The sequence below is a fragment of the Oncorhynchus keta genome, chromosome 14 (assembly GCF_023373465.1).
Source record: "Oncorhynchus keta strain PuntledgeMale-10-30-2019 chromosome 14, Oket_V2, whole genome shotgun sequence".
Lineage (NCBI taxonomy): Eukaryota > Metazoa > Chordata > Actinopteri > Salmoniformes > Salmonidae > Oncorhynchus > Oncorhynchus keta.
Genome location: NC_068434.1, coordinates 53,122,696 through 53,149,201, shown reverse-complemented (window position 1 = coordinate 53,149,201; position 26,506 = coordinate 53,122,696). Strand labels below are relative to the sequence as shown.

Genomic DNA, 26,506 nt, shown 5'->3' with positions numbered 1-26,506 from the left:
TTTCATACTTCACTGTGGGAAAGGGGCATAAATAGGCCTACCTGTCATGTTTATATGTTTTTCAGATTCCTTCCATTCATCTGCAGCGATCATAAGGTAAAGTAGATCTAAAACAATTGTTATTTAGCCTATATGTATAATCCCCATATCCAAACGGATTACCTAGCTCTTGTCAATAGCTCTTATCATATCATTTATTTGATCTGCACCCCAAACGGATACCTTGCTGGCACTGGCATTTCCCCCAAGCTTAAATTCAAGGTCAGAATACGCTTAGACAGAAAAGTGCATAAAAAGGTAATAAAGTAAATTTACGAGCGTGTAACTCTGGTCTGAATTGTCCCCTTAGATAAGAGCGGACCCTGACAGAAAACATAGCTATGATAATATCCCTTTCTTCACCCCACTCTCTTTTCATCTCCATCTCTTTCTCTCCTCTGTGTCTGCCCTTGTACATGGAATTGTAATGATCTGTCCTTAGGTTCTCCCTGAACTGTGTTCTACTTCCTCTGCTCTTTATATACAATGTGGGGGACCTGTCCTCCCAAGATCAAAGGTCAAACCCTTGGTCAAGAACACATCTCGGAACCTCCAGTCAGCTCTCTAATATTAGCTCCTCAGCACCTGTATGTTTCCAGCTTATCTATGATTATCTATGACATTGACAATGTTGTTGGGCAAAGTACCAATCCTAGATAGAATGTATATTAGAATGTTATTATCATGGAACATTGTCATTCTGCTGTCATTATTCTGTTGTCTCTATGACAATAGGTAGAGGTAGTGTCTGCAGAAGTGCTTTTGTGGGAATAACAACTAAGAAATCCATTTGGGATCCTAGGCTATGATGGCATGTATGAGCACCCAGCAAACCAAAATTCGTTCTGTGAAAGTTCCCAGAACATTCATTAGGTTGCGGTAAATGTTCTCATAATACAAAAACTGTCCCGTTGTGCTGATGATTATACAATGTTTGTATAAAACATTCACCTGACATTGCAAGAACATTCGCAGAACACATTTAGTCTGTTCTTTAAAGGTTCCCAGAATGTGGGAACAGTCTGGTGGGAACATTGTGGGGACATCACAAAAGATGTGTTCCCAAAACACAAATCCTGTCCAGATGATTATACAATGTTTATATTAGTTTGCAAGAACGTTCCCAGAACACATTTCTTATGTTATTTAAAAGTTCTTAAAACATTTCTTTAGGTTTTGGGAACATTGCGGGATATGACAAGATGGGTTCCCAAAACAGAAAATCTGTCCATTTGAGATGACATTCTTACAATGTTTGTATCAGGGTGCACAAAACTTTCCCTCGATGTTCATTGAATGTTATTTATATGTTCTCAGAATGATCTAATTCAGTTTTGAACAGTCCATGGAGGTTTCTTTCATGTATTAGTGTTCTCTTACTGTTGACAAAGTTAGTTGTACAACAATCCATGTAGAAACACATCTGGCAATTAATTGTAATTACATGACAATTTATTGTGCAAACAGTTCTGCCATAGTCTCAAGCAGGGATCGGACCTGGGAGCATTATCCCTGGAATTAAACCATAGCGCCATTGGAAAGGGACTAACATACAGTTAAAGCAATTTACACCTTTACTCTGACTTCCAGATTGTGGTCTTTATCTTTGCATACAGTACCTGTGAAAAGTTTGGACACCTACTCATTCAAGAGTTTTTCTTTATTTTTTTACTATTTTCTACATTGTAGGATGATAGTGAAGACGTCAAACACTATGAAATAACACATACTAATTCATGTAGTAACTTGTTGGCTGCTTTTCCTTCACTCTGCGATCCAACTCATCCCAAACCATCTCAATTGGGTTGGGGTCAGGTGATTGTGGAGGCCAGATCATCTGATGCAGCACTCCATCACTCTCCTTCTTGGTCAAGTAGCTCCTACACAGCCTGGAGGTGTGTTGGGTCATTGTCCTGTTAGAGAAAAAAAATGATAGTCCCACTAAGTGCAAACCAGATGAGATGGCATATTGTTGCAGAATGCTTTGGTAGACATACTGGTTAAGTGTGCCCTGAAATCTAAATAAATCCCTGACAGTGTCATCATGAAACATTACAGGAGCATTCTGCTAATGTTGATGGATGTGTGTTTTAAAATCCCAGCCCCCGTCCCCGCAGGAGGCCTTTTGCCTTTTGGTAGGCCGTCATTGTAAATAAGAATATGTTCTTGACTGACTTGCCTAGTTAAATAAAGATTAAATACAATTTTAAAATGCAGCACCACATCATCACACCCCCTCCTCCATGCTGCAAGGTGCGAACCACACATGTGGAGATCATCCATTCACTTACTCTATGCGTCTCACAAAAACACTGCGGTTGGAACCAAAAATCTCAAATTTGGACCAAAATACAGATTTCCACCTGTCTAATGCCCATTGCTCGTGTCTCTTGGCCCATGTAAGTCTCTTCTTCTTATTGGTGTCCTTTAGTAGTGGTTTCTTTGCAGCAATTAGAACATGAAGGCCTGATTCACACAGTCTCCTCTGAACAGTTGATGTTGAGATGTGTCTGTTACTTGAACTCTGAAGCATTTATTTGGGCTGCAATCTGAGGCTACTACCTCTAATGAACTGGGTCTTCCTTTCCTGTGGCGTTCCTCATGAGAGCCAGTTTCATTATAGCGCTTGATGGTTTTTGCGACTACTTGAAGAAACTTTTGAAATTTTCCAGATTGATTCCGGATTGATTGTCTTAAAGTAATGATGGACTGTCGTTTCTCTTTGCTTATTTGAGCTGTTCTTGCCATAATATGGACTGGGTCTTTTAACAAAAAGGGATATTTTCTGTATACCAACACTACCTTGTCACAACACAACTGCTCAAACCCATTAAGGAAAGAAATTCCACAATTTAACTTAACATGGCAGACTTGTTAATTGAAATGCATTCCAGGTGACTTCCTCATGAAGCTGGTTAAGAGAATGCCAAGAGTTTGAAAAGCTGTCATCAAGGCAAAGGGTGGCTACTTTGAAGAATATAAAATATATTTGGATTTGTTTAACATTTTTTTGGTTACTACATGATTGCATGTGTGTTATTTCATAGTTTTGATGTCTTCACTATTATTCTCCAATGTAGAAAATAGTAAAAATAAAGAAAACCCTTGAATGAGTAGATGTGTCCAAACTTTTGACCGGTACTGTATATACGAAGACATATACAGTACATATCATAATTAAAGTATTTCAATACAAAGGGAATTCCACGGGAAACATTAGGATCCCTGGTGGGGCAGCAGACTCGGTAGCCTACAGGGCTTGACAATGTTCAAATCTATTTGTAAGTCGCTCTGGATAAGAGCGTCTGCTAAATGACTTAAATGTAATGTAAATGTATTTGATTACCATTCTTTAAAAAAGCTATAGTTATGTTTGGACACTACCTTAATAAAATATAACGATGTAAACAGATTGAAATGCCATTTCTTTAAAAGTTTGGCAACTTCATATAATAGGGTTACAACACACATCAATATTAGCAGCACTTAAACAGCAATGTTTTCAAAACTACTTCCATTATCATTGACGTATGTTTTTCGAACAATTCTGGATCATCATGTCATAATCTTTAAAGAATAACTTCATAAGAGTCTCGCAGGAATGTTTCTTGTTGTTATAGGTGTTAGTATTAATATCATCCCAACATTACCTGAATAATAAATAAAACATTTTTTTTTTTTTTAGAACAATTTATATTGCTCCAACAGGGAAGGTTATTAGGACCATAATGTCACACTATAACTTTATGAGACCGTTGTAGGAATATTTCCTGCTTGCTGTTATGTGTTTGAATAACATATCCATCAACATTAGCAGAATGCTCCTGCAGTGTTTCCTCAGAACCACTTCTATTGCTCCCACATTTTGTTGCGGAAGTATGTTCTAAGAACATTAATGGATAATTGTGTTACCCCTGGCAACCTAATGAGATCCTTAGTGTAATGTTCTTTGATAGTTTTTAGAACATTCCAACAATTTTTTATTTATTTGTATCGTAGAAAATAATATTTGGTGATCAAAAAAATGCTTTGAATGTTTGTGGGACATTATCATTCTCAAATCTCAAAACCTAACTAGAACTTCATTAAGAATGTTAGCTAATGTTCTGGGAATGTTCCCGGTTTGCTGGGCTGTTGGTTGTTATAAGTACACATCATAGGTTGTTAAATACAGGATCTTAATTTGACCACCCTGTTGTAGGATATTTCTTCCTGCACCATAGGAAATTAAAACTTTTATTTTATTTAAGGTTAATAAAATGCTTCTAAAGTTTGTAATTTCCACTTTAAAAAGTCAGACTTGTTTTTGCTCAAATAAAAATTTTATCAACCGATACAAAATGTACCATTAATTATAATCCACATAATAATTCACATTTCCTGTTGCTGCAGGATTATTTTCCTGCTGTGAGAAACTGGTCAAATTAAGATTCTATACCTGGATCGGTGTCTCGGTTGACATATCCATTAATGTCAGGGAAATGTTCTAGTAATGTTCTCTCATAACCAATTTAATTGAACCCAGACATGACCGCTGAAGAATGTTTAGGGAGCGTTATTGGAACCATCATGTCATAACGCCACACTATAACATTATGAGAGCATTGTGGGAATATTCCCTGCTTGTTGCTATGGGTGTTTTTAATTTAATTACATCGCCTTCAACATTAAGAGAATGTTCCTGTAATGTTTCCTCAGGACCATTTCTATTGCGCTCACATTTTGTTGCAGCAGTATGTTCTAAAAACATTTATTTGACATTGTTATTACCTGGAAACCTAATGAGAACGTTTGAAGAATGTTCTGTGGTGGATGTTACAGCTGTTATGCACAACATTTTAACGTTAGTAGAACATTCTAAGGAAAACATTTTTATTCAATAACAAAAAAACATGTTATCATCCTAATGTTATATAAAATCTTAACTAGAATTTAATGGGAATCTTAGCTAATGTTCTGGGAATGTTCCCGGTTTGCTGGGAAGCTTTCTGTATTTTTCAAATGAGTTAATTATATTGGGGAAATTCTAAGACATTTCTGTTCAAACCCTTTATTTTCCTATGATTGGATTGCTGTGTCTGATTCAGCGACTAGTTTTGTTCTTCTAAATATTGACAGTCACTCATATTTGATCAGTTAACTGCTAGACAGACCAGTGCGACAATCTACTCTCACCTCGACGTGAGTATAGCTACTTTTATTGGTAATATTTTGTTAATGTGGTTCCTTGTGACTTTTTGGAATGAACACACTTTCAATGTTTTATTTAAGTGATAAGAAAAATTGTGTCCCTGCGTATTTCATTGGAATGAAATGTTACCTGAGGCTGAGACCTCTAGGTTCCCAGACCCTTGTTAGTTTGTCTCTGTGATTTTAATGTCGAATTACATTAGTTTTATGACCAGTGCATAGTGTTGGCATGAGGAGGGACATGGTGTTAGTCAGACATAGCTATGTGTGCATGTATGTTTGTTCACGCCTGTGCTACAAGGGGGTACAGTGCCTATATTTAACCCAGCCACGGAGAATCTAGTCTTAAAGGGATAGCTGCAAGATTTCGTCAATTAGCCCTTTCAACTCACACCTGTATACAGGTTTAAAATGGCAAGTTTGGGCACTGATAAGCGCCTAAATTGAAATGCAGTGGTTATACAGTAACATGCTATAAATTATAACAGAGCTCAGGCTCTGCGTTTCACAGCGCTGTATGGGTTTTGACTGACAGCCGTTTTGAACTTGAGCACCATACGTGACAAGAAGTAGCCCCCTTCCCTCCTGCTAATTGGGCAACTATCAAAACATTTTTGTTGTCCGAGTCAGGGACTCGGACAACAAAACTCGATGTACACTGATCAAAAATATAAATGCAACATGCAACAAATTCAAAGATTTTACTGGTACAGTTCATACAGTATAGGGAAATCAGTAAATTCACATTTTTGTTCATTAGACCCTAATATATGGATTTAAATGACTGGGAAAACTGATATGCATCACAGATAGTGGCGTGGATCAGAAAACCAATCAGTATCTGATGTGACCACCATTTGTCTCATTTAGCATGACAGAGAGTTGATCAGGCTGTTGATTTTGCCCTGTGGAATGGTGTCCTACTCCTCTTCAATGGCTGTACAAAGTAGCTGGATATTGGTGGGAACTGGAACAAGCAGTTGTACACAGCGATCCAGAGCATCCCAAACATGCTCAATGAGTGACATGTCTGGTGAGTAAGCAGGCCATTGAAGACCTGGGACATTTTCAGCTTCTAGGAATTGTGTACAGATCCTTGTGACATTGGGCCATGCATTATCAAGCTGAAACATGAGGTGATGGTGGCGGATGAATGCTACAACAATGGGCCTCAGGATCTCGTCACGGTGTCTGCATTCAAATTGCCATCAATAAAATGTGTTCGTTGTCCGTAGCTGATGCCTGCCCATACCAAAATGTGTCACAACGTTGACATCAGAAAACCGCTCCCCCACACAACTCCATACATGCTGTCTGTCATCTGCTCAGTACGTTTAAATCCAGGATTCATCCATGAAGAGTACACTTCTGCAGCGTGCCAGTGGCCATCAAAGATGAGCATTTTCTCGCTGAAGTCGTTTACGATGCCGGACTGCAGTTAGGTCAAGACCCTGGTGAGGATGACGAGCACGCAGATGAGCTTCCCTGAGAAGGTTTCTGACAGTTTGTGCAGAAACTCTTCAGTTGTGCAAACCCACAGTTTCATCAGCTGTCCGGGTGGCTGGTCTCAGATGATCCCGCAGGTGAAGAAGTCAGATGTTAAGGTCCTGGGCTGGTGTGGTTACACATGGTCTGCGGTTGTGAGGCAGATTGGATGTACTGCCAAATTATCTGAAATTACGTTGGAGGTGGCTTATGGTAGAGAAATTAACATTTAATTCTCTGGCAACAGTTCTGGTGAACATTCCTGCAGTAATCATGCTAGTTGCACACTTTCTCAATACTTTAGACATCTGTGGCATTGTGTTGTGCGACAAAACTGTACATTTTAGAGTGGCCTTTTATTGTCCCCAGCACAACCTGCACCTGTGTTATGTTCATCCTGTTTAATCAGCTTCTTGATATGCCACACCTGTCAGGTGGATGGATTATCTTGGCAAAGGAGAAATGCTCACTAAGAGGGATGTTGCAATTATATTTTGGTTCCATATATTTTGAAAGATGACACATTGAGGATTGTAATTAATACCACTTTGATGCCAAACACCCATGAGTCCAAATTTGCACTTCACATTTCCATATCACAAAACTCATATGCAGTCAATGTTTATGATCACTTTGTTTGATGTACAATGGCGTCATACCCTGAACTATGTTTGTCTTATGAAGAATATTTGCCTCGGAACACGCACCTGAATGCATGCATGACTCCTTTCTATGCGCACCAAAATGACGCTCTGTTTCTCTGAATTGCACTGTGAAAACCTAAGATCTAACACTAAGATCTTATTTTATAACTTACCTAGTCATGTTGTCAATAGAACAAGCTTTCAAATGTGTATTTATTATGGATCCCAAGGTAGCAGCAACTCTTCCTGGGGTCGGGGAAAATTAAGGCAGTTATACAATTTTAAAAACATTACAATACATTCACAACACATTGTGTGCCCTCAGGCTCCAACTCTACTACCACATATCTACAACACAAAATCCATGTGTACGTGTGTATATAAACTCAGCAAAAAAACAAAACATCCTCACTATCCTCACTATCAACTGCGTTTATTTTCAGCAAACTTAACATTGTATGAACATAATAAGTTTCAACAACTGAGACATAAACTGAACAAGTTCCAAAGAGATGTGACTAACAGAAATGGAATAATGTGTCCCGTAACAAAGGGGGGGTCAAAATCAAAAGTAACAGTCAATGCAGCTGGTGGCCACACCAGATACTGCAGTGCATCTCCTCCTCATGGACTGCACTAGATATGCCAGTTCTTGCTGCGAGATGTTACCCCACTCTTCCACCAAGGCCCCTGCAAATTCCCTGACATTTCTGGGGGTAATGGCCCTATTTGATTTATTTTACCTTTTTTTACTAGGTAAGTCAGTTAATAACAAATTATTATTTTCAATGACGGCCTAGGAACAGTGGGTTAACAGATTTGTACCTTGTCAGCTCAGGGATTCGAACTTGCAACCTTTCGGTTACTAGGCCAACGCTCTAACCACTAGGCTACCCTGCCGCCCCAATGGCCCTAGCCCTCACCCTCCGATCCACCAGGTCCCAGACATGCTCAATGGGATTGAGGTCTGGGCTTTTCGCTGGCCAAGGCAGAACATTGACATTCCTTTCTTGCAGGAAATCACGCACAGAACGAGCAGTATGGCTGACGGCATTGTCATGCTGGAGGGTCATGTCAGGATGAGCCTGCAGGAAGGGTACCACATGAAGGAGGAGGATGTCTTCCCTGTAACGCACAGTGTTGAGATTGCCTGCGATGACAACAAGCTCAGTCCGATGATGCTGTGACACACCGCCCCAGACCATGTCGAACCCTCCACCTCCAAACGGATCCTGCTCCAGAGTACAGGCCTTGGTGTAACACTCATTCCTTCAAGAACAAACGCGAATCCGACCATCACACCTGATGAGACAAAACCACGACTCGTCAGTGAAGAGCACTTTTTGCCAGTCCTGTCTGGTCCAGCGATGGTGGGTTTGTGCCCATAGGAGACATTGTTGCCGGTAATGTTTGGTGAGGACCAGCCTTACAACAGGCCTACAAGCCCTCAGTCCAGCCTCTCTCAGCCTATTGTGGACAGTCTGAGCACTGATGGAGGGATTGTGCGTTCCTGGTGTAACTCGGGCAGTAGTTGTTGCCATCCTGTACCTGCCCCGCAGGTGTGATGTTCGGATGAACCGATCCTGTGCCGGTGTTGTTACACGTGGTCTGCCAATGCGGGGACTGTCAGCTGTCCGTCTTGTCTCCCTGTAGCGCTGTTTTTTGCGTCTCACAGTACGGACATGCAATTTATTGCCCTGGCCACATCAGCAGTCCTCATGCCTCCTTGCAGCATGGCAAAGGCACGTTCACGCAGATGAGCAGGGACCCTGGTCATCTTTCTTTTGATGTTTTTCCGAGTCTGTAAAAAGACCTCTTTAGTGTCCTAAGTTTTCATAACTATTAATTGCCTACAGTCTGTAAGCTGTTAGTGTCTTAACGACCATTCCACAGGTGCATGTTCATACATTTTTATTGTTCATTGAACAAGCATGGGAAACAGTGTTTAAACCCTTTACAATGAAGATCTGTGAAGTTATTTGGATTTTTACGAATTATCTTTGAAAGACAGGGTCCTGAAAAAGGGACATTTCTTTTTTTGCTGAGTTTAGTACATATGCTATCGTGTGTGTATATGCATGTAGCTGAGCCTATGTTTGTGTTGCTTCACATTTTCCAACTGTTCCATAAGGTGTATTTTTATCTGTTTATTAAATCAAATTTTACTGCTTGCATGAGTTACTTGATGTGGAATAGAGTTCCATGTAGTCATGGCTATATGTAGTAATGTGCACCTCCGATAGTTTGTTCTGGATTTGGGGACTGTGAAGAGACCTCTGGTGGCATGTCTTGTGGGGTATGCATGGGTGTTCGAGCTGTGTGCCAGTAGCTCAAACAGACAGCTCAGTGCATTCAACATGTCAATAGCTCTCACAAATGGAAGTGGTGATGAAGTCAATCTCTCCTCCACTTTGAGCCAGGAGAGATTGACATGCATATTATTAATGTTTAGCGCTCAGTGTAAATTGCAATTTTCCTAAGTCCCTCTTTGTGGCACCTGACCACACGACTGAACAGTAGTCCAGGTGCGACAAATGGACCTGGCTTGTTGATAGAGCAGCGATTTATTATGGAGAGACTTCGACCCATCTTAGCTACTGTTGGATCAATATGTTTGGACCATGACAGTTTTACAATCCAGGGTTACTCCAAGCAGTTTAGTCACCACAACTTTCTTAATTTCCTCATTGTTCATTACAAGATTTAGTTGAGATTTAGGGTTTAGTGAATGATTTGTACCAAATACAATGCTTTTAGTTTTTGAAATATTTAGGACTAACTTATTCCTTGCCACCTATTCTGAAACTAACTGCAGCTCTTTGTTAAGTGTTGCAGTCATTTCAGTCGCTGTAGTAGCTGACATGTTTAGTCATCCGCTTTCATAGACACACTGTCTTTACTCAGAAAAAACGCCAGAATTTCGGTTTTCAATCGCTTGGCAGCTGGTTTCATAATTTGTTTCAGCTTTTTACAACTTGGAGAAAAAGCACAACACAGACAGCAGCTGCCTCTGTTCTCTCCCGTGATGGTCCTATACGCCATCCTTTCAGAAGTTTTGCCTTCACACAGCCTGTCCGCTGATGCCCACCTGAACCAGATTGTGATTTATAATGGTCCGTTTTTGGGTTTGCGTCAACAATAACAACAATTGTGTGATTGCAGGGTTGTGTTCCAAACAAAGCAACTACAAGTGTGCTTGATCTAGTTCCTCAATGGCACAGCTAGGAGAGTGCCTTGAAAGTGCCTTGAAATTACTTAGGAACTGTGCACACTTTGTCTTCTCACCCAAACCCACAATATTCTTATGTTACTGAATGTATCCAGAGTATTTTCAGATGATCAACAAATGTGTTAAAGTACAGTAAATGTAAAATATACATAAAATCAACAGTGTAACGTTTGGATTCAGTCTTGTCAGATGAACTGTTGTGCTCAATTTTCCCATAATCTCCAAACCATTCCCTTTCATTTGCTACCATGCTTATATGTATGCATTTGAGCATATGCTTTTCATTTTTCTTCTGTGAGAAACATTTCAATGTAGCCCTATCCTTATAGGCAAAATTCCCACAAGTGTAAAAGGGTAAGGCCTTTTTCTACTTACCCAGAGTCCGATGAACTTTCAAATGAAAGGTCAAGAACATTGGGAAACGGCACTCCAATTTGATTTTTATTCACATAGAAATGTGTGTTATAGATCTATCATTCTACTTGAAAGTAAGTCTAACAAGCTATTTCTTTGCTTCCTGTTCTTAAGTTTTGTTTTTGAATCTTTTACTTTTGGTTTTTTCGTACACTAGCTTTAAACAGCTGAAACAACAATATTTTTGGTTATGGAAAATATATTTCACAGCGTTAGATGGTACAATGATTATCATCACAATACTCGTTTATTTTGTAACATGAACTGAAATTAGGCAAACTATTAAAGTGTTAGCCACCAGGAAATGGCGGAGCGATTTCTGCATAGTGCAACTTTAAAAAACAAAAAAAGTCACCTGATTTCACCTTTTTATTTTTGTCTGGGAAGTCTAACACGTTTTAGCACTTATTCCTTCTTTAGAGATACCATTTGTATATCTCTGAGTGTAGTTGAAGGAAGTTAAAAAATAGTTTTGCGATCCATTGCTAACTAGCGTTAGCGCAATGCCTGGAAGTCTCCCAGAACAGCTAGCATGCTTGCACTATCCCTTTAAACTCACACTGACCCTGATCCATGCTGCCACTAGAACACTGTGGCACTGTGACCCACTTAAAGCTATTTTAGTGTTATGACCATGTCATGTTTCTAACCAGGACCCACCATTTGGAGGACATTGATTTATAATTCCCTCTGTGTTGTTGCACACAGGGAGCAAACTTACACAGCTTTAGATACTGTAGGCGTTGTATCTTAGGGAACAGTTGTTGCAGTGAGTGACATGTTACGTCTCTGTCTGAGGGTGTTGTTGTAGGTCCACAGACTGAAACGCAGGGGGCAGAAAGACACAGTGCCCTGTCTCACACTCCTCACCCCTCTGTCCCTCTCTTTCAGCCTATATCTTCTCTCCATCTCTCTCCCCTCCCCTCTCTCCCTTTCCCTTAGCCCTCTCCTGTCTCGCTCTGTCCCTCTCTGTCAGTCTATTTCCAGTGCTAGCTGAGTCAGGCGAATAGCTCCCAGCTTGGAATGACACAAATAGGAAGAGGGACTCCAATCCTCTAAGAGGGTCAGATACCAACTGAAAAATAACAAGAAACTTTAGAAAACATCAGGAACTACGGAAAAATACTGAAACCTGCTAAAGGAACCTGCTATAAACTACAAAAATGGACTCTGATATGGCGTTGACGGAATTACAGGAGCATGAGTTGCCAGAGGCCGTCGTTCAGGAGGATGAAGACGACGTGGAGGAACTCAGGAACAGGTGCTTAAATTTCAGCTAAGTGCTTCGCTGTCTTACTGTGCTCTGGAGCACACACACACACACACACACACACACACACACACACACACACACTCTACAACACTAGGACAATTAGTGCTCTATTAATTCAGATCCGCTTTAGCCGACAACCGTATAGCTATTGTTTTGTGGTGTCGGAGGTGAAACTGCGTTAGAGCTGTCAAATCCACAAGCGGCTCCTGTCATTATACCTAAAGCGGACATTGCCAATGGCTGCACAGAGTCACATTACGAGAAATCGTATGCAGGCTTGTTTACAAGTTTGAACACTGGAAAGCGATTTAGGCTGATAGAAAACCTTCATTATTTTGTTTAATGATTTTCAATTTGAGCATCATTATTTCTATATAGCCTACATTTTCTCATTCTGAACTGTGTGGCTTTGTGACAATGATCAAGAGCAGCTGCTCACCGGTTTGACAACTCCCATGCAGTTACATCTCAGACACCACCAAAACATCAGTATGCGGGTGTCAATGATCACCAGTTAACACTTGATCTAATTGAATCTAGGCCTTACACTATCACACAGTTTAGTGCTTTACTCTCTAATTAGGTTATCCTGAATATTGCTACTGTAGCTACATAGATAGTTGTCCCGCAGCCCCAGTCACGATGATGTTCGTGGACACTAGCCTTCCCAGTTTTGATCTACTGTTGGACAGAGCGAGTGCTCAGTGCATATAGGATCATTTGTTATACAGCTTTTCTCAATCGCATTCAAGCAATTTTTCGAATTTTTCGTGTTGAAATGTATCTATAGCATAACAGCAATGATCAAATGCTCAAATACATATCTTAGACCACATATCTTAGACCTCATCAGTGAATAGTACAAAGTTCATTGTTTTGTTCACAGAATATTAACACGTTGTTTTCATCATAAAATAAATGTGTGCAATTGTGTTCACTGTTTCTGGCTATCAGTAAATACTACTGCACAAAATTCTAAATCATCCCATAAGTGTCATACCATTTGAGTCGTTCCATGTCATTTCAGCAAGCCATGACACCCACCATTGTTCTGAAATCGTTTCTGTAATTATAAACTGGTAAGATTGACATTCCCGAAACCTAATTTTGTTGAAATTGTATTTAATCTCAGAAAAATGTATAAAATTGATTGCACCCAAATTGTCCATTTAAGTTCAAAGGATATATTCAATAAATATAGCACCCAACATCCGATTTGGACCAAACGTCTTCCTACAAATGAGTAAGACATGAGGAATCCAATAAAATACTCAAAAGCCACCCACAAACCCCTCACTTCAATCCCACCCCAACAACCAGAATACAATATAAGATCTCTATGTCTGACAAGTAGTATGAATATGCAGTTTGGAGTATTGTTTCTTCATACTATTCTTTGTGTTCTTTGTGAATTTAGTGATGGTTATTTCCCTCTGTTCTGAGAAATTTTAAATTGAAGTCTTGCAATTTTTTACCATATATTAGTGTGAAAATATCAGGTTTTGACCACTAAATGCTGCTATTCCTGCTATGCTGCCAGACATTTAGCTGGTCCCTTGTTTTTATTAAATGGATCACATTTCCTTTGCAACTTCGGGTAGAAAACCAATACATTTTGCTCATGGTAGATAAATTGCGTGGTCATCCTCACAATTCAAGTCATTCCTTCATGAAATAAATTCATTTTGTCTTTCTCTTAGCAACTTAATGCTTCAACCCAACATTCCTTGAATAGTCCAACAAGGCAGCCTTCTGAGAGGGCTATCCCTATGGTGCAATGAACCTTTTCTACAAGACTAAAACTTTGTTGGAGAAGTTGGCTAGCGACTAAAAGGTTCTAACAACCCTAATAAAATATTACAATTGTAATACTTGCAAGGCAGTCTTATATTTCCAATAACATTATTAGAAAACATCTCTATATGCAGTGTGATTTGTGACATTTACCATTAAACCCAACCCAACTCAATACCATTACAATTGCAAAAGACTACACATTGTGTGTTTGGGACTTAAGACCAGTAGCGCCCTCTACTGAAGAACATTAGAATGATGCTTGACAAGGCCAATTCATTACCGGTCTCAATTAAATTAAGTGCATGCTCGGAAAAGCAAAGAGCATAGTTATTTTTTGAAGATATCTGCTGGGATGGTGTAAATACAACTAGGCTGCATTCCACACTGCAATGGATATTTATTTATTTGTACCTTTATTTAACTAGGCAAGTCAGTTAAGAACAAAGTCTTATTTTCAATGACGGCCTAGGAACAGTGGGTCAACTGCCTGTTCAGGGGCAGAACAACAGATTTGTACCTTGTCAGCTCGGGGGTTTGAACTTGCAACCTTCCAGTTACTAGTCCAACGCTCTACTCTTGCTGATTTGATTGAACGTAAATGCCAGAAGTTTGATTTTGAAAATAGATTTTAATGTAACTCTGGTCTCTCAAACCAATACTGACATTCCTATTATTACTGAGTCTTGGTTAATAAAGTCTATGTCGAATACTGATGTGTCTCTGACTGGTTATAATGTATACAGATTTGGCAAAGGTGGGGGTGTCGTCATATTCGTAAAGGGCAGCTTAAATGGTTCCCTACGCAATTTCAATGTCAAATCTTGAATGTAGGCCTTGGTAATAAAGCCTAGCTGACACTAGTGGGAATTTATCTCCCTACCTCGGCTCTGCCTTGTGCTCTAAGGCGGGAATTACGACCAGAGTTAAGCACGCATAAATGGAATGGCATTCCCTTTTTATGCTCTTTTCTCTCTACGTGTATTCTGATCTTGAACTTAGGCATGAGAATAGCATGCTATTCTTTTGGGTTGGAGATCAAAGAAATGAAGTATGGCGGCGGTGTGTCTACAGATACGCCGTATCCTGACCTTAACTTAATTTCCTCATAATTCCAACAATTGCGCGATGAAAGGATGAATAAGGTCGACATCTACTTTATTTTTCCCGATATAAATAGCACCATTCTTCATGTACTGTAATTTACAAATTGATAAGAGCTACTGCAGGTAAATGAGTTAGCCGTTTGGATACGGGGATTGTAAATATAAATGACAATTGTTTAGATGTATTTTACCTTATGATTGCAGGAGACAAATGTGTAACTAGTCATATGGCAGCAAACTGAAGCATATCAATATATCAACTTTTTCCACAGTGACGTTTATGAAATGATGGCCTTATAATCTTGCAGGGATGAAGTTTGGAGAGCCATAGCTTCTGTAGTCATGCGCAAATTACAGTATAGCACCAAACATACCAAGTTGATTTATAATACTTTCTATAATGTTTAATTACAGTATACGGCCAGACTTTTCAATTTATTTTTTACAATGTGTATCATGTTAAATATTACCCACTATCAGTAGCCTTTGTTCCTAAGGATTGCTAGCATTAGTGGATCATATTAGGCTAACAACTCCCCAGACCTTAACAATTACAAGCATACCCATAACATGGAGCAGCCACCACTATGATTGAAAATACGGAGAGTGGTAATCACTGATGTATTGTATTTGCCCCAAATATAACATTTTGTTTTCAGGACAAAAAGTTAATTGCTTTGCCACATTTTTGCAAACAGGATGCATGCTTTGGAATATTTTTTATTCTGTTCAAGCTTCCTTTTCACTCTGTAAATTAGGTTAGTATTGTGGAGTAACTACAATGTTGTTGATCCATCCTCAGTTTTCTCGAACACAGCCATTAAACTCTCTAACTGTTTAAAGTCACCATTGGCCTCATGGTAAAATCCCTGAGCGGGTTCCTTCCTCTCCGGCAACTGAGCTAGGAAGGACGCCTGTATCTTTGTAGTGACTGGGTGTATTGATATGCCATCCAAAGTGTAATTAATAACGTCACCATACTCAAAGGGATATTCAATGTCTGCTTTTTAATTATTTGTTTTACCCATGTACCAATAGGTGCTCTTCTTTGTGAGGCATTGAAAAACCTCCCTGATCTTTCTGGTTGAATCTGCATTTGAAATTCACTGCTCGATTGAGGGACCTTACAGATAATTGTATTTGTGGGGTACAAATATGAGGTAGTCATTATGCAACTATGCAACTTGTGACTTGTTAAGCACAGTTTTACTCCTGAACTTATTTAGGCTTGCCATAACACAGGGGTTGAATATTTATTTACTCAAGACATTTCAGCTTTTAATTTTTAATTGATTTGTAAAACTTTTGAAAAACATAATTCCACTTTGACATGATGGCATATTGTGTGTCGGCCAGTAACAAAACATCTCTATGTAATCAATTTTAAATTCAGGCTGTAACACAACAAAATGTGTAAAAAGTCAACTTCTGAAGGCACTGTAATGTCTGTCTTTGGTTTGGAAAGCAAAGTCAACATTGTGTACTTCTTGAACTGTGTATGTCAGAATAGTAGGAATCTAGCAAACTTCTGGAAAGTACTTAAATCTCTGAAAAACGTTAGCTCACATGGGCTAGTTGATCTGGATGTTTCTACCAAGTTATAAATAGCTCTCTAAGGTATTCAATGACTGACATGACAAGAGGAAAACTGATGACCGATTTCGAAATTGCACCTTGTGCATTCTACTATTACAACTTTCAAGACTAAGTTGAAAGCTGGACTGAGATCAGCTCAGACAGATGGAAACACCATTTAGCCTCAGCTGGCCATCTATTTTAAAGAATATTTTCTAGAAATTCCTCATTTATTCCCCTCAAAACTTTTGAAAATGATGCACTCCCAGATACACATTCTCTATTTTCATTTCAACCATTTTATATCTATGATTTAGTAAGTGCCTTGCTAACAAATCCACAGGGGCTGATTCTCTTGATCCCTTCTTACTGCAGCTCTCTGCCCCACTTATTGCAGAATCATTAGCCTATATTTTTTACTTGACAATTGTTCCTGGTGTTATCCCTAAGATCTGGAAAGTGACACGTCCTCCCCCCTAAACAACGGAGTAGATCATTTTGACTTAGATCAATTATCTTGCCTTTCCAAATTTTAGAATCCCTGGCCAACTCTCAGCTAAGACCTTTTTAAACTTCCCATTCTATTCTAAATGTGCACCAGTCTGGTTTTAGACCCAGACAGAGCACAGTTTCAGCTGCTACGCTTGTTATAGATGATGTGTTAAATTGCTTAGATCATAAAAACCATTGAGCTGCCTTATCCAAGGCCTTCGACACTGTTGACCATTACATTCTCACTCAAAGACCGACTTGACTTAAATAGGCCTGGATCAGGCTTCTTGCAAGTGGTTAGAGAATTATCTGTGACAGGACACAATGTGTGATTTGCGATGGTGTCCGGTCTACTTTCCTGGATATTACAAAAGGTGTGCCGCAGCTACTATCCAAATAAAGAAAGATCAACAAAAGAAAAATACAACTCTTTTGAACATAAATGTGTTGTTGATCTTTAGAACATTTATCCTATAGCTGCCATTTCCTTTACACATCCAACTGGGCATAGGCATCAATTCAATGCATATTCTACGTTGGTTCAATGACATGGAAACAACGTTGATTCAACCAGTGTGTGCCCAATGGGATGTTGATTTTGTTAAATAAACCCGGGGCGATGGAAACCTGCCTATTGACTCTCCCCTTTGATTGCCCCAAATTGCCCCATTTTTAGCTTCAACTTCTAAGTCCATTGGAGAGGATCAGCTTGAGCAAAGAGGGGTGTAGAATCTTCACTCTAGAATTGATCTAGACATAGTATTCCCTGCCTGCCAGATAATAGGGTTTGTACAATTAAGATTCACAGAGCTACGGATGCCCCTTGCCAAACACACGCGCACAACCAGACATTGATTGATTGATCACTTATCACACACAGGCTCTGATATGCACACACACACTGCAAGTTGATGCACACTTCTCTAGTTATCAAGCTGAGAAACGGTTGAGGTAATCACGTTCAATGTGAGGTTTTTGCTCACAGTTTGCTATTCCCGGAGTACCCCCTGAAGTACCCCCACATGTGCATTTCACTTGTAGACCTATGTTCTTATGTGCTCCCAAGTAACTCATCTAACTCCCTGTTCCTTTCTTCAGTCTGCGGGAGGTGGTCCAGGACCAGTCTGTGAAGCCCAAGCTGCAGTGTCTGATGGTGGACCCGTCCTTCTCCATGGTGACTGTTCAGAGTGAGGACAGCGGCATCGTCTGGGAAACGGCCTCCAGCCGATGCTCCACCCCCTGGGCGTCGGAGGCCAGCTACAGCTCTGACACCTACAGTTTGGACGGCTCTGCTACCGGTGGTGGAGGTGCACAGGGCAAAATTACCATTGTCTTCGATGAGGACAAGATAGTTCGGAGGAGGAAGAGGATGAGAGGAAAGGCCAGGCTGGGTGAGAGGCTAAGGAGACCCGGGAGCTCCAGGTCTGGCTCGACACTGGGGGTGGAGAGGCCTGAGATGGCTGAGGTGTCTGTGCCAAACATCCGAGTGGAGAGTGTAGAGTCAGACACAGAGTCAGGGGAAGTGAAAGACAAAGAGCAGGAGCTGTTTAGTCTGATTTCAGAGGGTTATGAGATCCTCAACATCAAAGTCCCGTCCAAACTGCCCACAGTCGACGAGGAGGAGAGCACTGAGCTGCAGGATAATCTGTCCTACTTGGAGGAGACACCCAGGATCAGGTCCAAATCCAGGCGGGGCTCTGAGGCCTTACCTGCCCAGGACTACCCAGAAGTGAAGGAGGTACAGGAGGGAACAGAAGGAGAAGAAGTAGGAGAGTCTAAGCCCTCAGAACCCACAGAGCAACAGGGGCCTCACAGCCACAAGGACGGCACCAGCAACATGGACTACTTTGAGGCATTTACCCTCCTGGATGAGGTGGTTCCTGGGCAGCAGGTTCCAGAGCCAGTGGGAGACGAGACACCCACGAAGCCCCAACGAGAGGAGACTAATCTGGGGCAGATGACAGCCACAGACAGCCTCTCTGCAGCTCCGGACGATGACTTTGTGTTTGTCACAGACATGGAGATTGCCAGCGAGCGTTTGGATGAGGTGTTCTACGGGAACAAACACCACGCACCCCTAGAGGACCTGATGAAAAGGGGAGAAGAGGATGAAGAGGAGGGAGGGAAGGAAGGAAGAAGGGAGAGTCTGAGGTCTCTGAAGGAAAGTGGGTCAGCACTGTTCGGCAGAGAGGAGAGCATCCTCACCCCTATCTTCCTCTCCCCGGGACCCCCTAAGATCATTGATCCCATCCTGCTAGAGGAACCCACAGCCATGTCCTTCCTCTACTCCGACCTGTACGAGGACGCCATGGGGGAGAGGAGGAGGAGCGACGAGGAAGGCTCAGAGGCAGAGAGCGTGGGGTCGGACAGATCGTTCCAGAGGCGACTGTCTGATTCAGAGGAAACAGACGGATACCTGGAGAAGTTTATCCTGAAAGACGAGACTCCCAATGTAGAGGACCAATCAGAAGAAGTGGATGGTAAAGGGGAGGGGCTAATGATGTGGTCGCAGAGTAAGTTTGAGCTGACCGGATTCCTAACGAGAGTGGTGGAAGAAGAAGAAGAGGAGAAGGGGGAGTGTAAGAAGGAGGAGATCAAAGCTGCAGAGATGAATGGGTACCTGCAACCAGCAGGATATAAAGAGATGGAGGAATCAACAGAGAAATCTTTGCTGCACATCAAGGAAACTGGTCCAGATAAAGACTCTGAGTCTGTAAATACAGACAGCAAAGTGTCTCAAGTTGAGAAGGACCATCTAGTCCCAGGAAAGAAACCTGAGAAGGTTGATGTGGTAGAGGAAGCTAAAAGTGAGACAACACCTGAGGCACATGAGTCAGAGGTTGACAGCCAGGAGGAGGTAGTGTCAGATAAAGTATCCCATGAAACAGAGTTACTAGCTCAGGCAGAGGAGGTGAAAAAAGAAGACGAAGTAGAAGTGTCTAGAGTGGCAAAACCAGTTGTTATTCAGGAGCCTGTACAGGTGAACCAGGTGTCAACTGAAAGTAAAACAGAGACTGTAGTTAAAGCATCTGAACCTGTAAGAGCAGAGGATGCTATTAAAGATCCAACTGAGGCCATAGCAGGAGCACTGGAGCTACACAGGGTCTCTCAAAAGGCAGTTACTGATTTATCAGTAGCTGTTGTGAATGTATCAGATGATACTAAAATGGCATCTGAAATTGCAGCTGAAGCAGTCAATAGAATGGAAATGCTAGCTGAAGCACACAAAGTTGAAAAAGTAGAGAATAGATCTGAGGAGCCTGTGAGTGTAGCGGAGGAGTCCTTCACACACAATCCTGAAGCCGAAGTAGTTCCAACTGCCCCTCCTGCAGAAGCTGCGGAGCGATGGGCGTCACTTCTTGCCCCTGCTGAGGGAGATAAGGGACAGGAGAAAGAGCCAATGAAGAAGCAGGACTTGGAAGGTGAGGACGAGTGGGTGTTCACTCCCCTCAGGAGCTTTGCTCCACAGGAAGACCTCTCTGAGCTGCACAGAGAAACTGTAGTTTCAGATATGGAGCTGCACAGGGAGACTGCAGAAGAGCTGGAGTATGAGATAATCTCGCAGCAGGAGGCAAGAGGGATGATGGTGTCTGAGACAGAGAGAAAACAGCTCTGCCCAGGCCCTAACTCTAATCTAGAGAGAGAGAGGGAGCTGGAGAAAGAAAAGGAGAGAGAGATGGAGTTGGAGAGGGAGAGAAAGAAGCAGAGGCTCAAGGAGGAGGAGAGACATGAGAGGGAGGAGAGGGAGAGACAGATGGGGTTGGAGAGGGAAAGAGAAAGGGAGAGGCTAAGGCTGAAGGAGGCAAAGGAGAGACAGGAGAACGAGAACAAGGAGATGAAGGAAAAGGAGAGACAGGAGAGGGAGAGACATACACAATTGGAAAGGGAAAGAGATAGGGAGAGGCAGGGGCTGAAGGAGGAGAAGGAGAGACAGGAGAGGGAGAAACAGGAGAGGGAGATACAGGTGGAAAATGAAAGAGAAAAGGAGAGGCTGAAGGAAGAGAAGGAGAAGGAGGAGAAGGAGAGACATGAGAGTAAAAGACAGATGGAGAGGGAGAGAGAAAAGGAGAGGCAGAGGCTGAAAGAAGAGAAGGAGAGACAGGTGAGGGAGAGAACAATAGAATTGGAGAGGGAGAGAGAAAGGGAGAGGCTGAAGAAGGAGAAGGAGAGACAGGAGAGGGATAGACATATAGAGTTGGAGAGGAAGAGAGAAAGGGAGAGGCAGAGGCTGAAGGAGGAGAGCGAGGAGAAGGAGAGACAGGAGAGGGAAAGAGAAAGGGAGAGGCAGAGGCTGAAGGAAGAGAAGGAGAGGGAGAGACAGATGGAGAAGGAGAGAGAAAGGGACAGGCAGAGGCTGAAGGAAGAGAAAGAGAGACAGGAGAAGGAGAAGGAGAGACAGTTAGAATTGGAGAGGGAGAGAGAAAATGAGAGGCAGAGGCTGAAGGAGAGAGAGGAGAAGGAGAGACAGGAGAGGGAGAGACAGATGGAGTTTGAGAGGGAAAGACAAAAGGAGAGGCAGAGGCTGAAGGAGAGGGAGGAGAAGGAGAGACAGGAGAGGGAAAGGCAGATGGAGTTGGAGAGGGAGAGAGAAAAGGAGAGGCAGAGGCTGAAGGAGGAGAAGGAGAGACAGGAGAGGGAGAGAGAAAAGGAGAGGCAAAGGCTGAAGGAGGAGAGACAGGAGAGGGAAAGGCAGATGGAGTTGGAGAGGGAGAGAGAAAAGGAGAGGCAGAGGCTGAAGGAGGAGAAGGAGAGACAGGAGAGGGAGAGAGAAAAGGAGAGGCAAAGGCTGAAGGAGAGGGAGGAGAAGGAGAGACAGGAGAGGGAAAGGCAGATGGAGTTGGAGAGGGAGAGAGAAAAGGAGAGGCAGAGGCTGAAGGAGGAGAAGGAGAGACAGGAGAGGGAGAGAGAAAAGGAGAGGCAAAGGCTGAAGGAGGAGAGACAGGAGAGGGAAAGGCAGATGGAGTTGGAGAGGGAGAGAGAAAAGGAGAGGCAGAGGCTGAAGGAGGAGAAGGAGAGACAGGAGAGGGAGAGAGAAAAGGAGAGGCAAAGGCTGAAGGAGGAGAGACAGGAGAGGGAGAGAGAAAAGGAGAGGCAAAGGCTGAAGGAGGAGAGACAGGAGAGGGACAGGCAGATGGAGTTGGAGAGGGAGAGAGAAAAGGACAGGCAGAGGCTGAAGGAAGAGAAAGAGAGACAGGAGAAGGAGAGACAGATAGAATTGGTGCGGGAGAGAGAAAATGAGAGGCAGAGGCTGAAGGAGAAGAAGGAGAAGGAGCGACGGGAGAGGGAAAGACAGATGGAGTTGGAGAGGGAGAGAGAAAGGGACAGGCAGAGGCTGAAGGAAGAGAAAGAGAGACAGGAGAAGGAGAGACAGATAGAATTGGTGCGGGAGAGAGAAAATGAGAGGCAGAGGCTGAAGGAGAAGAAGGAGAAGGAGCGACGGGAGAGGGAAAGACAGATGGAGTTGGAGAGGGAGAGAGAAAGGGACAGGCAGAGGCTGAAGGAGAGGGAGGAGAAGGAGAGACAGGAGAGGGAAAGGCAGATGGAGTTGGAGAGGGAGAGAGAAAGGGAGATGCATAAGCTGAAGGAGGAGAGTGAGGAGAAGGAGAGACAGGTGGAGAGGGAGAGAGAAAAGGAGATGCAGAGGCTGAAGGAGGAGAAAGAGAGACAGGAGAAGGAGAGGCAGATAGAATTGGAGCGGGAGAGAGAAAATGAGAGGCAGAGGCTGAAGGAGAAGGAGGAGAAGGAGCGACAGGAGAGGGAAAGACAGATGGAGTTGGAGAGAGAAAGGGAGATGCTTAAGCTGAAGGAGGAGAGTGAGGAGAAGGAGAGACAGGTGGAGAGGGAGAGAGAAAGGGAAAGGCAGAGGCTGAAGGAGGAGAGCGAGGAGAAGGAGAGACAGATAGAAAAGGACAGGCAGAGGCTGAAGGAAGAGAAAGAGAGACAGGAGAAGGAGAAGGAGAGACAGATAGAATTGGAGAGGGAGAGAGAAAATGAGAGGCAGAGGCTGAAGGAGAGGGAGGAGAAGGAGAGACAGGAAAGGGAAAGACAGATGGAGAGGGAGAGAGAAAAGGAGATGCAGAGGCTGAAGGAGGAGAGCGAGGAGAAGGAGAGACAGATGGAGAAGGAGAGAGAAAAGGAAAGGCAGAGGCTGAAGGAAGAGAAAGAGAGACAGGAGGAGAGGCAGGAGAGGGAGAGACAGATGGATTTGGAGCGGGAAAGAGAAAATGAGAGGCAGAGGCTGAAGGAGAGAGAGGAGAAGGAGAGAGAAAGGGAAAGGCAGAGGCTGGAGGAGGAGAGTGAGGAGAAGGAGAGACAGGAGAGGGAGAGACAGATGGAGAGGGAGAGAGAAAAGGACAGGCAGAGGCTGAAGGAAGAGAAAGAGAGACACGAGAGGGAGATACAGATAGAATTGGAGAGGGAGAGAGAAATTGAGAGGCAGAGGCTGAAGGAGAGAGAGGAGAAGGAGAGACAGGAGAGGGAAAGACAGATGGAGTTAGAGAGGGAGAGAGAAAATGAAAGGGAGAGGCAGAGGCTGAAGGAGAGAGAGGAGAAGGAGAGAGAAAGGGAAAGGCAGAGGCTGAAGGAGGAGAGTGAGGAGAAGGAGAGACAGGAGAGGGAGAGACGGGAGAGGGAGAGACAGATGGAGAGGGAGAGAGAAAAGGACAGGCAGAGGCTGAAGGAAGAGAAAGAGAGACAGGAGAGGGAGATACAGATAGAATTGGAGAGGGAGAGAGAAATTGAGAGGCAGAGGCTGAAGGAGAGAGAGGAGAAGGAGAGGCAGGAGAGGGAAAGACAGATGGAGTTAGAGAGGGAGAGAGAAAAGGAGAGGCAGAGGCTGAAGGAGGAGAAGGAGAGACAGGAGAGGGAGAGAGAAAAGGAGAGGCAAAGGCTGAAGGTGGAGAGACAGGAGAGGGAAAGACAGATGGAGTTGGAGAGGGAGAGAGAAAAGGAGAGGCAGAGGCTGAAGGAGGAGAGCGAGGAGAAGGAGAGACAGGAGAGGGAGAGACAGATGGAGCGGGAGAGAGAAAAGGACAGGCAGAGGCTGAAGGAAGAGAAAGAGAGACAGGAGAAGGAGAGACAGATGGAGTTGGAGCGGGAAAGAGAAAATGAGAGGCAGAGGCTGAAGGAGAGGGAGGAGAAGGAGAGACAGGAGAGGGAAAGACAGATGGAGTTAGAGAGGGAGAGAGAAAGGGAGATGCATAGGCTGAAGGAGGAGAGAGAGGAGAAGGAGAGACAGGTGGAGAGGGAGAGAGAAAAGGACAGGCAGAGGCTGAAGGAAGAGAAAGAGAGACAGGAGAGGGAGAGACAGATGGAAAGGGAGCGAGAAAAGGACAGGCAGAGACTGAAGGAAGAGAAAGAGAGACAGGAGAGGGCAGAGAAGGAGAGACATGAGAGGGAGGAAAATGAGAGGGAGAGAGAGTTGTTGCGGGAGGAGGAGAGACAGGAGATGGAGGAGAGGGAGCAGAAGAAGAGACAGGAGAGAGAGCGGGAGAGAGAAAGAGACAATCAGAGGCTGAAGGAGAAGGAGCAACAGGAGAGGAAGAGTGAGATGGAGTTGGTATTGGGGGGAGAAAAGCAGAAGGAAAAGGTGAGAGAAAACCTGTTGATGGATATGGAGAGGCAGAAGGAGCGAGAGATGGAGGAGAGGGTAAGAGAAGAGAGAGGGCTGGATCTCCCCGCTTACGAGGAGCCCATTGAGGCTGATTATGAGATATTCGATGCGGAGGAGGAGAGCCAGGCCAGAGCAGCTGCTGCCCTACAGGGGATGGATTGCTTCTGTCTGAGCTGTGGTTGTCTGCTCTCTGAGACTGACAGACTGTCTGGAGGACACCAGGATCATGAGGTCACCAGCGTGGAGACAGCCTACAAAGATATCAGGGTGAGTGACAAAGTTAGATGTTAGTGGATAGAGTACACTATTCACATCACCCCATGTCACAATTCAGGTAATTCATTATTGTGTCCCTTCCTGGAAACTTGTCTTGCATCTTATACTCAACAGCACAGCATCACCACATTTAGTGCAATTATACATAAATGCATAAAACAATGTAAATCAGCACTATACAACTAGATACAACACTTGTGGATCATACCTGGGCTCAAATACTATTTCAGGTATTTCATTACTTTTAAATACATTTCAAAACAAAATACATTTGAACAACTACAGTGGGTATTCACCCCTTTGGATTTGTTCACATTTTTGTTGTGTGACAAAGTGGGATTGAAATGGATTTAGTTGTGTTTTTTAAAATCTTTTTGAAAGCTTCATAAAGAAGAGCAGTGATTGGTAAATGGATAATAATAACAAATCAGACAATGATTCAAGTGTTTGTTTCATATGATTGCTGGTTATTTATGTGTTTATGGAGGGCTCATCTGCAAAAGAGACTGTGGTCTCAGCATGCCTTCCTGTTTAAATAAAGGTTGAATAAAATCCAATACATTTTAATATCTCTTTAAACATGGTCAAGTTAATAATTGTGCTGTGGATGATTTATTAAACCACCCAGACACAACAAAGATAGAGTCGTCACTCTGAACTGAGCTACAGCATGAGGCCATTGGTGATTTTAAAACAGCTTACAGAGTTCAAGGGCTGTGAAGGGAGAAAACAGAGGATGGATCAACAACATTGTAGTTACTCCACAATAATCGGCTAAATGGCAGAGTGAAAATATAAAATGCTGAATTTAAAAATAAAAATAACATGCAACAAGGCACTAAATTAAAACTGAAGAAAAAATTTAACACGGCAAATGAATCAACTTTTTTGGCCTTAAATGCTGAGCCTTATGTTTGGGGCAAATCCAACACAACACATCACTAAGTAACTGCCTCCTTATTTTGAGGAATAGCTGCTTCCGTCTGCTTTACACCAGAGACTGGGAGAGGAATTCACCTACCTGCAGGACAATAACCTACAACACAAGGCTTTACACTTGGCTCTTTGCGCTCTAGCTATCGTGTTTCAGGTCATTTGATTTCATTTTCCTTTATTTAACAAGGCAAGTCAGTTGAGAACAAATTCGTATTTACATGATCTGTGTTGTAATATTAATTTAATCAGAAACACATTTGCATTGCTGGTTATAGACTAATGTTAGCTAGCTAACAATAACCCAAGTTGGTTAGCTTTAGCTACCTACAGCTATGACAATGTTTGTATTGGTAGTAGTACGAGTTGGGATTATGCCAGTTCATTGTTTAGCAAGCTAGCTACATGTCTAAACAAAAGACAGATGATTACATGACCCATCAA

General features: G+C 42.6%; 1 protein-coding gene across 5 annotated transcripts in view; it reads left to right on the top strand.

Moving 5' to 3' along the window:
• Positions 1–11,777: 11,777 nt before the first annotated feature.
• Positions 11,778–26,506, top strand: part of cmya5 (cardiomyopathy associated 5) — a 61,244-nt gene continuing 46,515 nt past the window's right edge. Inside the window, exons 1-3 of one of the 5 annotated variants that reach the window (XM_052461910.1) lie at positions 11,847–12,262; positions 18,340–24,136; positions 24,380–25,120. In XM_052461910.1, coding sequence (XP_052317870.1) covers positions 12,165–12,262; positions 18,340–24,136; positions 24,380–25,120 — 6,636 coding nt within the window. In that variant the 5' untranslated portion in view covers positions 11,847–12,164. Of the gene's footprint in view, positions 12,263–18,339; positions 25,121–26,506 lie in introns of all 5 variants that reach the window. The other 4 variants (XM_052461912.1, XR_008064109.1, XM_052461911.1 and 1 more) reach the window with 4 other exon arrangements.